The following is a 14,108-nucleotide window of genomic DNA, read 5'->3' on the forward strand; positions in this document are numbered from 1 at the left end:
TTAATAAAAAATATGTTAGGTTTTATTAAATTCTTAAACAGTTATGGAAATGTACAAAGACATAAAATTCACTTAATACATGCTTACCAGAAGTTCCTAATCTAAGACGGTGATAAATCTACCAATTCACAGAAGCAAATTAGTTGTTTCTGATGCCTTTATAGTAAAGTTTAATACATAAAAGTTTACTAACTTTACTATAAAGTTAACTTTATTATAAACTTTGTTATCAGCAAGAAAGGCAATGAGTGAAAAAGGAGTCAATATGTTCACAAAAGTGTGGGAGTGGTCTGCTCAGCCAAAATACACTAATGGTTAGTAACATCTCCAAGGGATACCACACAATAGAAATATTAAGCATTTCATATGAGTCCTATAATGATGCAACTTTTTCCAAATACCTGAAAATACAAATTTTATCATTTATCTTGTATGCTTGTTATACATTAAAAAAAAAAAATCCCTTGGGAGGAAAAAAAATATTTCCTAATGCACACTCTATGAGCCACAAAAGAGGTAAAATAACGACTAACAGGAATTTTATTCCTAGAAACAGAATAATATCATATGTAAACTTCCAATAGTTTTATTAGAGATAGTGCAGTCAAATAATTAGCAAGCAATTCAACCTCCCAAATCTTTAGTAAACAAAATCTTTCTCCTTGATTAGAGCGTTGTGTCTTTACCACTTACAAGTCAGCTGCTCCTACCTTCACTAAATAAAGAGCCGATATCCAAAATGCATGTAATTAAATTAACTCTGTGTCATGGATGTTTCCTCTCATTAGGTTTTTGGAACTGTTATACAATAATGCTTAAAATGTTATGTCAGAACTAATGTAACTATGCTATTGTCTGATAATGGAAAAGCAGTGGCATGCAATTTTGACCCATTTAATGTTGGCTAACATATAGTGTCCTGTTTTTAAATTTATAAACAAAAATAAACAAAATATTTTATTTTTTATATGTTGGAGAAGGCTAAGCCAAAAATAAAGAAAAAACTGCTTTTAGGACTATTGCAATGTTTAAAACAAAACAAGGGCATTGACATTAATACTCAGAAGGAATCAAGCATAAATCTTACTTCCACTATAATATTAAATATAATAGTATTAATTATTTTCCAAATATATACTAGCTGTTTTTACAGACCAGCAATTTTACTGCAGCATCATATCAGATCTTTTAGTGAAAGTTAAGAACACAGAAAAAATTCCATTATATCATGGCTGCCTGTTCCACAGGCTCATATACAAAAAGGACATCTTACCTCCAAAATACAACAGTCTCAAATGTAAGACCTCAAGCATTACTCCTGTCTCTGAACAAAGACATTATAAGTAAATCCCTGCCTGTAGCTGCAATGGTTACCTCCACCCCCATCCACTGAAACCTTTAGGAGAATCCTCCCACACTCAGCATTTAACAACCAATTAGCCGCCCCATACATATTAACAGCCTTTCATACCTACCAAGCCCTTTTATGAAGCTGATCACACAGGATCGTCTCCAACAAGCAGTTGTAATCTCCATGAGCCTGAAAAGAAATCCAAACTAACAGTCTGGAACAACTACACCGACTACGTTCCAAAGCCAAAACACATAATGATGGGCTCCATGGTCCGGTTGCTCACTGCCACCATAAGTGTCTCAGCCACAACGCAGGGGCCTTATATTTTTGGCCCCAGGTGTATTTTTAGTCAGGTGCTAAAGACCTACAGTAGAAGACAAACTAAAACAGGCCTTCCGTCCAGGGCAGACCGTTCATACCACTAGTACAATTTTTAGCTGCACAGTAAAACAGTGACCTACAACTCGCAGAGTGCCTGTATGTCTATATTTATCCACAAGAACATACTATGCTGACAGATTAGTAAAGCTGCTCAAAGCACTCCAGGAACATGAGACTGACCCACACGGTTTGCCATAAACAGTCCATGCAGAGCAAATACACACGCTGCCCCGCGGATCTAATGAGCTGGGGTTGTGTTCTTGTGACTGAAGAAATGTAGGAGCAAAGATAACATAGGGTGAGTGATAAACTGTTGCTTTGGGACTAGGGGCTCTTGGCCACGAATACAAACAGCTTTCAACAGCTTATATGCTTACAGACAAAACTAACAGCAGAGAATCTGTATGTGAAGCCAAGAGTCAGGGAGAAACCATACACCCTTAAGGAAAACGAAACACTGAACATCTGTTGACATAACTTGCAAAGGAAAGTGATTGGATTCAAATCTATAGTTACATGATTTTAAAAGACACAGCCTAAACCGACTTGTTAAAAACTTAATTTATAAAACCAAGATGGAGCCAATATGGAGAATGTTAAGTGTTCTACCTTCAAAAGAAAACAGGTTTAGGCTAATAAGGAGGTTTAGGCTAATCAGGAGGTTTAGGAGGAAAATGCAAAGTTACTTAAAAACAAAAGTTTAACTAATTGATCTTCCTACAGGCATTATTTCTGAGAGAAGAATTCTGTGAGGGTCAGTGAAAATTTATTTCAGCTGTGAAGATACCAAAACCCAAGTAATTTTCTATTCTTGATTTATTCAGGGTAATTGAAGGTTTTCTTGAACAATATAGGTTCAAATTATCAAACAGCAAGGAAGGAGAATTGACTGATGAACTGAAACATTTCACAGGAGGAAAGAAAATGTCCAAATTACCAAAATGAACACTTGAAGTGATTCTGCTGAGCTAAACACCAGCAAAGATGCCCCATGCTACTCCTGCGTTCTACACATTCAGGGTTTAGAATGCCTTTGTAGAATTGACAGTGGTGAATGTGTGGCATTTGATATACATTTTACTAAAGGAAGTCAAAACCATTAAAAGACAGTAGTGTGCCTATGGAGGTATCTGTGTAAAGAAAAAGGAGGGTAAAGTCCTCTCCATTCTATATATAACTAGGAATCCAATACAGAGTGGAACAGACACTGGAGATTCCAAAAGGTGGGAGGAGCATAAGAGGAAAAACACCACCTTTTGGGTACAAGGGACACTATTTGGGGGATGGGTACACTGTAAGCCCAGACCTTACTATACAATATCACCATATAACACAACTGCATGTGTACTCCTAAATCTATAATTTTTAAAAAGATTAAAGAAAAAGAAAATGGAATTCTGCTTCACTATCTCACTAGTGTAATACTATATTCTCTACAACATATATATTTTTTTGCTTCCTAAGTTTCTGAGACAGTAGTACACAAACCTGTGAATATAACTGTAGAAGTCTAAAATTTCTCCTTTTAATTCTGTCAAAAGTGGTCAGGTTCACCTAAATCCATGTTGATTATAAACAAACAAATAAATAAATTGGAGTCCAGATCCAACTGAAAATGTGCACTTTGTCATCCTTAAGTCTCCAGGGCTATTATTAGACTAACCTCTCAAATGATGTGACTGTCATTCAACTAAAAGAACATTACTTAAAACAGCCTTGTAGGAATATGAAAAAAAAAAAAAGTATCCTCTTCTTTCCTACTTTTTATAGATACCAAGGGAAGTGAAGGGAAAAAAAGGCGGAACAGGGAGCTAACATTTGAAGGAGGGAGGACTGGCCTTGATTCAGATCCTAAGTTAGGCACTTTCCATGTATTATTTCGCTAAGTCTTCACAGTAACCTTATAAGGTAGGCATTACTAGCTACTTTTAGAGTCAACGAGAAAGAACAAAAATAAGGTTGCTCAGGGTCATTCAAATATGGGTTTATCAGACTCTAGTGTCACTACATTTATTAAATTTTTTTCCAGTGCTTTCCTTAATATGAATTGGGACTTCTAAACAATATGAACCTTAGAGTATTTGTCTTTGTATACATTTAAGAGATGCCTCAAATAATGTATACATAATTTTTTTACCCAGATATTCTGCATATCCAAAACATAGCTGGATTCCAGAGTGCAGTCACCTTTGGTGCCCTCCACCTCACCTGACTATCCCCACTTAAAGCCCATGTTCCCCTATATTAGACATAATCTTGTCCCTCCATCTAATATATGTTAAATTAAAAGCAAAAAATCATGGACAGGTAAAGTCTCCTAAGGTCAGGCATACTACAGTGTAAGTGACAGCTATTAGCTGATGGCTGATATTAATTGAAAAATCAGAAAACAAAAACACAAAGCAGACATAAAACTTAGAAAGGAAAGTAGCCTACAGATATTTTAGTATAAAAAGAGAATGCCCTTCACATTTCAAAAGCTCTGAAGGTATCCATATGTTATAAAATCTCTAATAATTAGTATATTCACTGATGATCTGAATTCATTTAGCTGTGGTTAAATTATGATAGCATTTTATGCCACAGATACATATAGAGATAGTAAAATACTTTTTAGAAAAAAACTTTATTCAACATTATTAAACTGAAATGATCTGTTATTTCAAGGGCTAACCTTCATAATTAGAAGAAGTTTACTTACAGATTGTTGGCTCCCCAATGATTCTAAAGAAATGTCATGTATTTTAAACTATATTAATATAATCTAAATTTAATAAATAAACTGGATTGTTGACTTGTTTAACTGATAGTTTCATAAGCCCCAAATATTATTTGAATAAATGACTTTAAAATTGATGCTTCCTTATTCTTTAACAGTTCATCTAATATTCATAAAAGTTTCCTTTCCGCTTCTATGTGGCCTGATAGCATGATTGCAAATATTTTTAAATGCAAACGAAAGTCGAACCCAATGCTTCTACCTTCACAGGCTTAGAACTTGCAAGGAAGTTCCTGAGTCTGTTTGGTTTTCCTTGTTGCTTCTGTGAGGACTGTTCTTAGGCTACTGGCCAACCATAGCTACTTATTAGCATAAAGGTTAGATCATATAACTACTCTCATTAAATGCAGCCTACTAGGCCAGGCATGGTGGCTCATGCCTTATTCCAGCACTTTGGGAGGCCGAGGTGAGTGGATCACCTGAGGTCAGGAGTTTGGTGGCCAACATGGTGAAACCTTGTCTTTACTAAAAATATGAAAGTGAGCTAGGCATGGTGGCACGTGCCTGTAATCCTAGCTACTGAGGAGGCCGGGGCAGGAGAATCACTTGAAACCAGGAGGTGGAGGTTGCAGTAAGACAAGATTGTGCCACTGCACTTCAGCCTGGGTGACAGACTGAGACTCTGTCTCAAAAAAGTAAAAATTTAAAATAAGTAAAAATAAATGTAGCATACTGGATTCTACCCACCTACTTTACTGTATAGTTTACCCACTCTGTTTTATTACGGGAAGCAAGAAATAACCTTTGTGCACCAACTCAAGAATTCTTTTTCCAGCTTAATTGAAAAGTCACCATTTAAAATGATCATAGTGTAACCCTCCCTATTTCATTCAAAACTCTGAAGTGAGAGGACACATATGCTGATGATGATTCTTTTTTTTTTCATCACTGGTCTTATAAAGCCAACATTTCTCTAAACTGAGGTTTTAGAACCAGTTTGTGATAAATTCAGTGAAATATTTCAGGAATAAAATGGTTATATTTTATTTGTATGAGACATACATGATAGTCTTCCTAGAAATTCAGTGAATACAAAAGTTAAAATATTTTCATAGAAATATGGCAATTAACAATAGATGCCAGTGCCAAAAGGATTATGTATTTTCACTGTTTTTCAGTGATTCATTCGCTTGTATTAACAAAACTTTCAGAGAGGAGGAGCCTCTGAGGCTGTGTTAAGGGAGGAATCAAATGGAGCACAACATGAGCAAGCATCACCTGCAGGCTGGCCTCTTCTCTGTGGAAACCATAAGGGCAGGGAGCCCTTAAAAGATAATGTGTCACTGTGTCGGGAAGTACTGGCTATTAAATAGGCTTACAGTTGTAGGTAGCATTTGCCAAGTATGTCCTTACCTAAAGACATAGCCAGCAAACAAATACCACCTGAAAATGTGTGCTAGAAGGGCCACGAGGAAAATTCTGGTTTGTTTTGGCACAGGGTGACTCTGACAGCAAGCTACTGGTGAAGCTGCATTCTACTAACCAGGTGTATGATAAGTATTGGGTACAGACTGTCTGAACCTACACAGAGGCTCACTTTAAACCTCCAAAGATCACCCATTCTCTGATAAATTACCAGGTGTAGTCTTAAACCCAACCTTGGAGAGAAAAATTTGAAGGGATTTTGTTAATGACAAATATTCTGGAAGATACACTAACTTAAATGTATTAGAAGTACTCTAAATGTTCCTTCTCTAATAAGTTTTCCTGATTTCCATTACTCAGCTTATGGTTATGCCCCAGTTCCATATCTGTAATTCCTCACTTGAACCTTCTGTTGCCCTCAGTCTTTTGATTACACTGTTTTGGAGGATTATTGCACAGATTCTGTTTCTTGAGTTGAACTCACTTATTTTTCAAAGAGGGTCTAACAAAAGTCCAAAGTTTGCCCAAAGATGGAGACAGCTTTATAAAAAGTACAGACTCAATGGCCTCACGAAGACCTATAGAATCTGAACCCCTGGCAAGGCTAGAATTTGTCTTTTTTGAAGGTTCTGTAAGTGATTCAAAAGGTTCTATAAAGTGTACCCAGGTTTGAAAGCTACTGATGGCCCTTGGGGATATTCAATAATAAATGATAACAAGAGTATTCAGTAAACTACCCTCCCAGACAAAGGAAGGCAAAGGAGGGTTTAAAATAGTTCCCATCTTAGGCCAGGCATGGTGGCTTATTCCTGTAATATCAGCATTTAGGGAGGTCAAGGTGGGAGACTCATGTTAGCCTAGGAGTTTGAGACCAGCCTGGGCAACATGGCAAAACCCCGTCTCTACAAAAAACACAAACATTAGCTGGGAGTGGTGGTATGCATCTGTGGGCCCAGCTACTCAGGAGACTGAGGTGGGAGGACTGCTTGAACCCAGGCGGGAGGCTGCAGAGAGCTATGATCATGCCACTGCACTCCATCCTGGGCAACACAAGACCCTGTCTCTAAATAAAGAAGTAAATAATAAAATAAATAAATAATAAAACAGACCTATCTAGCTAGTAACTTTGTATCTATAACTCAAAACATAATGAAGAATCAGAAAGTTAACCAAAAAAACTTGGGGCTTGTTTTTGCCGTCCTTCATTTGTTTCTTACCTTTAAACAGCCTCAGGGGTTCCATTTCTCTGCCCCAAATAGGTGTCAGAAATCCGCATACTTCATATGCATAGAGTAATGCAAGGTCTCACTTCAAGCCTAACTCTTATTTACAACCCAAGCAAGGTTTTTTTATTTATTTATTTTGTCTAGTTTTTAAACTTCTAGCAAATTGAATGCAGAAAATCAAAAGACAAGATGTAAAACAAGATCACTTGATAAATGCATAAATTCTAAAAAACCATTTATACAATTAGTAACAACAAAGCAAGAGGTGCCATTTAGTTGGTGTACCTTCCAGAATTCCTTCCCAGTCCCTGTGAACATTTCCTGAATAGTCGTACTGAACCAAAAAAAAGGGGGATATGTTCAAGATGACACCCTGTTAACAGTAAAGGATAAACACTTCTGCAGGGTTTTCATATTTTCATTCAAAACATCAAAAAACTTAATAAAATTAACCTGACAGTGGGAGTTCACTTCTGAGTGACCTGTTCACTTAAAGGCACGGGTAGAATAAAAGTAAACAAGTATTTTCATTTAAGAAACATCTTTTATTGTTTTATTTATTTATTTATTTTGAGACAGGGTCTCACTCTGTTGCCCAGGCTGGAGTGCAGTGGTGTGATCTCTCTGCTCACTGCAACCTCCACGTCCCAGGCTCAAGTGGTTTTCCTGCCTCAGCCTCCCAAGTAGCTAGGATTACAGGCACATGTCACCACACCCAGCTAATTTTCATTTATTTTTAGTAGAGGCGGGATTTCACCATGTTGTTCAGGCTGGTCTCGAACTCCTGACCTCAGGTGATCTGCCCACCTTGGCCTCCCAAAGTGCCGGGATTACAGGACTTTGGGAGGAAAGCATCTTTTAAATAAAGATTATGAGTTAATATATCTAATCTCACTACATCATGCCACAGCATGGTAACTTAAGAGTCAAGAGAGGGTCAGTAACGAACTTTCGGCATTCTCTCATAAAATGGTTTGGCTGATTGTTGATGGATGTTCTATGTTTCTATATTTTTAAGTGGCAACTGAAGATAGATTTCAAATGTTTTTGGAAAGAAGTGGCAGTCGTTGGGGGCATCTGAGCCTGAGACGCTGTTTTTGACAACAATTTAAGTGCCAGAATTTGCAAAGGCACACATTCCAGAGTGGAGCTTATGAAATACAACGTATAGGAGGCCATAGGGTTGGACTGAGATCCTGCTCTAGGCCCAAGAGACCAGACCAAACCAGAATGGAAGTTCTGACTGGTCTTTAGAACATTAACCTTTCCCATGAAGCATGTTAATTCCGATGAAATGGTTAATGCCAGTTCAGAGAATTGGCTCATATTTTTTAGAAAAGGCATACAGAACTCAACACTAACAACTGAATATACCAAATCTCAGAGAACCATTCAGCTAAGTATTCCATAGCCATTAGCACCCAGTACTTATGAATCATCTTTATTGGTTTTATTTAGAAGCAAATCCAAAGGAGAAATTTATACACAGAAATGTCCGTAGTAAGAGCACCACTATTTTGGAGGCCATACAGTAATGGCTGCTTTTCTGTCAAGTTAAATTTTGCCTTTAAAAGTGCAGTGAAGGAGCACAGAAAAGGCACAGAGCCACACAACCTTTTACTACTAAGGCCTCTTTGCCTAACACCCCCATCCCCACAATCCTGTTTTATCCAAGAAGGATTCTTTGAGGCAACCTAGTCTACCTCATGTGCTTTTCCAAATTTCACCTTGTATTTTGAGTTGATGATATTTTTGAGTATTAAAAAACATAGCCCAAAAAAGCATCCTCCTTCAGGGAAGACTCTAAGTGTTCACAGTGGGGCATCAGGGATGCACCAGCACTTAAATAAGGCCAAGTAAGGACTCTGTGGCATTATGGACCTGTAAGTCCATAATGGACCTCTAAGTCCATGTTCATAGGCCGATGTTGCCATTAATGAGCCGAGGGACCCTGGACAACTAACACAGCCTGAGACCCAGATAGTTCATCTGCAAAGACAATAAAGTCAGGTGCATACATGAAGAAACAGCAATTGTCCTGCGGCATTTTATTAGTATCTATACATTCTTTAGGCCAAGTAACCTAGAGAGCTTCATTCAAAGGATACCTCATAAATCTAGCAGGCCAAAAGATAAGCTGAGGAGTGTCAGAAGTCATTACTAAGCATAGTTGGTAAGAGACAATTCCCAAAATAAAATCCAGTCTCAGAATGTCATTATTTTATATTATAAAATAACTCTTCTGTCTAAGTCTGGGACTTCCTGAGAAAACAATCTGAAATAATTCTACTTTTGTGGTCTAATACAGTAGCTATTAGCCACATATAGCTGTTTAGTTCTTGAAATGTGGTCAGTGTTACTAAGAAAGTTAATTTTTTTTTTGAGATGGAGTCTTGCTCTGTCACGCAGGCTGGAGTGCAGTGGTGCGATCTCAGCTCAGTGCACCCTCCACCTCCCAGGTTCAAGTGATTCTCCTACCTCAGCCTCCCAAGTAGCTGGGACTACGGGCCTGCACCACTACACCCAGCTAATTTTTGTTCTTTTAGTAGAGACAGAGTTTCACCATATTGACCAGGCTGGTTTTCAACTCCTGACCTCAGGTGATCTGTCTGCCTCGGCCTCCCAAAATGCTGCAATTACAGATGTTAGCCACCGTGCCCAGACAGAAACTTAATTTTTATTTTGATTGTTATTAATTTAAATTCAAAGTTAAAAACTGACACTTGGTTCAGTTATTGGAAATGTTTTGAGTATGTTTGGACAAATTTGCATATATGAAAGTACTTTTTCAACTGTAAATTTTATTAAATCCAAATACAGATCAAGTGTGGATAAATTAGGTGCTCAAATTTAAATATGCTGATGGTGTAAAATACATGCTAAAATCTGAATTCCTCAAAAAAGGAATGTAAAGTATTTTATTAAAAGTTAATGTTGAGGCTGAGGCAGGTGGATCACGAGGTCAGATCGAGACCATCCTGGTCAACACGGTGAAACCCCGTCTCTACTAAAAATACAAAAAATTAGCTGGGCATGGTGGTGCATGCCTGTAATCCCAGCTACTCAGGAGGCTGAGGCAGGAGAATTGCCTGAACCCAGGAGGTGGAGGTTGCGATGAGCCGAGATCGCGCCATTGCACTCCAGCCTGGGTAGCAAGAGCGAAACTCCGTCTCAAAAAAAAAAAAAAGAAAAAAAAAAAGTTAATGTTGATTACATGTTGAAACAACATTTTAGATATACTGAATTAGATAAAATAAATCATGAAAATTTCAATGCATTTAGGCTTTTTTTTTTTTTTTTTTTTAAGGCAGAGTCTTGCTCTGTCACTTAGGCTGGAGTGCAGTGGCCCGACCTCAGCTCACTGCAACCCCTACATCCTGGTTTCAAGCGATTCTTCTGCTTCAGCCTTCTGAGCAGCTGGGACTACAGGCGCTTGCCACCATGTCGGCCTAATTTTTTTATTTTTAGTAGAAACAGGGTTTCACCATGTTGGCCAGGCTGATCTTGAACTACAGATCTTGTGATCTGCCTACCTTGGCCTCCCAAAGTGCTAGAATTACAGGCGTGAGCCACTGCACCTGGCCTTAAGCTCTTTTTAATGTGGCTACTACAAAACTTAGAATTACATGTGTGCATATTGCACTGGGCACACTGTTTTAGACCAATTAATGCTTTTTTATAAAACTTACCGACATACAGGGAATAATTTTTCAGATAAACATGAGAAACTATTCAGAAGAAGCTAGTGTTGTGTCTTTATGAATTAGTAAATGCATGTAGTCATGTATATTCACAAATAAGTGATTAGAAATATTGATTTATTGATTCAATAACATTTATTAATCACTTCAAAAAGTATCAGGCCAGGTGAGACTGGGAGGTGGTCACCTTTATGTCCACTCTCTAGAAGAGAACACCGAAGTAATGTGTGAAAGACAGTACGCTCAATAAATGCCAGGAAAAAGGACTAGAATACAGTTTTTTCACCTCTAGAGTTTGTACTCTTCCTGCCATACCAGAATGCCTCCTAGAAGTTGAGCAGCAAAAACATCATAAAAGAGATTTGTGATATTAAATACGTCTATATAGCACCCAAATCTATTACAAAACCAAAAATATAAAACTGACTAGGGAAAAATTTTTTAAACATCCTAGTCTTCCTCTAGCTCTAACCATATCATCCACATTACAGTTGATCATTCATTGTCTTGTGCTAGCTCCTATACTGACATCTTCATTCTTTCTGAATATCACATGGATTTCCACCTTGCCTCCTTCTTTGTAGAAAGCACCTCATACTTTGCATATTATCATGGCTTCTGCTGCAGTGCTTTGTATACAGTAGCTCCTCAATGAATACTGTTTTATTTGTTGAAATCTTTAATTTTTAAAAACCACATCTATATGAGAAGGAAAGCTAGAACAATTGAATTGAAAAATTGTGATTTCCTGATACAAACTTGTATTAGCAAAACCACTATTTTGACATACAGTACTACTACAGTAGAATCATTTACATCTTGTAAATATAGTATACTGGTCTCACAGAATTAGCATCCATCTGAAAACTCAGGAGTAATTCAGGCGCTGGGGAAAACAAGGTCAATATTTAAGCAGAAAGCTAAACTGGCAAACGTTTGTAGGGTTTTTTGCTGGGCTTCTTTTTCATTCCGATAGGTAGTTCTATAATTCCCTTCCATCTGCTCTTGCCAGCTGTTTCACCACTCCCTTCCTCTGCTTCTTCCTCTCCCAACTACACACTTTTTGCTTGACATATCTTTTCCTTCAATCCTGCCAACCCATCTTCTCCTTCAAAGACCTTGTAAAAATCCCACGTATACCACAAAACCTCCCTTAACCAAATACAAGGAAACGGTCATTTTCCTCACCCAACTACATCCTGGGATAAAATAATTTTGAGCTCCCAAATCAGAAGGAAATGGAAAGAATTAAGTATGTATCTACATGAATGGAGTTTTATGGCTGTATAACCTCTCAATGTAAATTAACACCTCTGTTCTCAACTCTGCCGGTATAGGTTTGTTTCCCTGAATAATCCTCAATGTTGCTTTTCAGAGTCTGTTGACATGTTATGTTGTAAGGGTCTTCTTAAAATGCTGTATGTAGTGGATATAATTAAAAATTAATTTTAAGTCTCTTTATTTTGCAATATTCATTCAGAGAACTGAGAGCATACAAGATAGTACAGGTGTAAGGTTTACAACCTGTTGTTTCATTATGAAGACTTCGGTGCACCTGTCTCATTTTCTTATGTGATGACTGATGTAATGCCATTACTTAATAATTGTCACCAGAGTACTGTGTGGCATTCTGAGTAGTCACTGTCGTGCCCGGTCAGCCCATAATGATAATACGACTTCTAAAACCTCCTCGCATAAGGGTGGGGAGGAGGCATTGGGAGAATCTGATTCAATTAGCCTAAAGGGATGGAGTTGGAAGTGGCATACAAACAGAGCAAAATATGCTTTTGAAAACTCCCCTACGATTAGGAGACATTTTCTCCGGGAGGGGTTTATTATGCAACTATACACGGCCCAGGAAAGCACACTGCTCTGCCTGAAGGACAGAAAGAAAGGTGAAACAATTGCTAATGCCTGTGCGTCATAGCAGGACCAAGTCATATAGAATTCTGAATACAATAAAAGCAGCTGACAGAGATCATCTTCAACTTGTTTCCTAAGAGGTGCTATCTTTGGGAGCCTTCAAGATGCCTTTGTTTTCTATAAAAATTACACTACATTTTTCTGAGAGGTTGTACTATGTAAAAAGTGGTTAGACAACTTAGATGAACTGATACTCTAAAACTATCCCAAAGTAATCCAACAGGCTATGCAGTATCCATTAGGTATTTATTTGACATTTAAATGGGTTAAGGTCATCTGGCCATCTAAAATGTGTATTTCCTTGAAAACAAAACCAAAGAACATCTCTGCCAATCTATAACCTGGAACTAACTAGAAAATGAATGTAATAGGGCTTTACATAGCAGCTGTACAACACCACTGTGTTAATTTGGTGCATTAAGTCAATTGAGTATTGTCAAGAAAGAACCCTGCCATCACCTTCTACCCTCAACACAAAACAAATATTCTATTTAAAGAGCATATTTTCTAGCCAAGGTATAATTTCAAAATATTGTTCATCAAATAATTGCTTCTGCTTATTTTTTTAAAGCAGCTTGCTTGAACTACATAATGATGCATGTTTTTATCATACATTAAAATGAAACACTAGCTGGACCCAGGGAAGACACCAAACCCTGGCAATTCTACCCCAAGACAACTGGCTTGAATCTGTTCCCTTCTATCCAACTCCTCTGCTTTATTTTGAGTCCTTGCTGTCTCTTTCCTGGGGCATCCTCACAGTGATTGGCCCTACCGCTATTCTCGAGTCCCTGAATTTGCTGGGATGTGATCATGCTGTTCCCTGCTTAAAAACTGATGAGGTTGCCCAGTGCTTTCAGAATATGCCCAGACCTTTCAGCAGACCTTCCATGCTCCCTGTCATCTGACCCAACTTGCCTTTGTATACACCATCTGTCACTCCTTCAGGGACCCTGGGATCCAGTTGTCACTCCCTCAGGCACCGCCCCAGCTCCCTGCAATTGCTCATGCTCTTCCCTCTGCCTTTCCCCCTATTCTCTGTGACATTCTTCAAGTTCAAACGTCACAGCCTCTGTGTAACTATCTCTCAGCCTCTTCCCTCCCTTTTAAAATGATGAATCACTTCCTTCTCTAAATGATTATTTAGGTCAGTGTCACTAGGTCCCAGTACAATGCCTGGCACAGGCAGAGCACCTATTTATGTTCTCTCTGCAACTTTCTTATACCTTTCCTTTCATCAAAGTAGGCTGTCTTTGACTGTGAAGCCCAGAGAAGACAGGAGCTGGGCCTGCTGAATCACTGTGTACTCTATGCACCACAGAACCCTATACATGTAAGCATTTAATAATTGATAAGAAGGGAAAGGGAGGATTGTTGAT

General features: G+C 38.0%; 1 protein-coding gene across 8 annotated transcripts in view; it reads right to left on the reverse strand.

Moving 5' to 3' along the window:
- Nucleotides 1-14,108, reverse strand: part of FRY (FRY microtubule binding protein) — a 450,912-nt gene that overhangs the window by 240,305 nt on the left and 196,499 nt on the right. Inside the window, exon 1 of one of the 8 annotated variants that reach the window (XM_074387879.1) lies at nt 1,476-10,161. The exons of 6 other annotated variants lie outside the window; for them this stretch is intronic. In XM_074387879.1, the coding sequence (XP_074243980.1) occupies nt 1,476-1,536 (61 nt within the window). In that variant the 5' untranslated portion in view covers nt 1,537-10,161. One more of the 8 variants, XM_074387880.1, reaches the window with a different exon arrangement.

This window comes from Saimiri boliviensis, chromosome 16 (genome assembly GCF_048565385.1).
Source record: "Saimiri boliviensis isolate mSaiBol1 chromosome 16, mSaiBol1.pri, whole genome shotgun sequence".
In the NCBI taxonomy this organism is placed as follows: Eukaryota; Metazoa; Chordata; class Mammalia; order Primates; family Cebidae; genus Saimiri; species Saimiri boliviensis.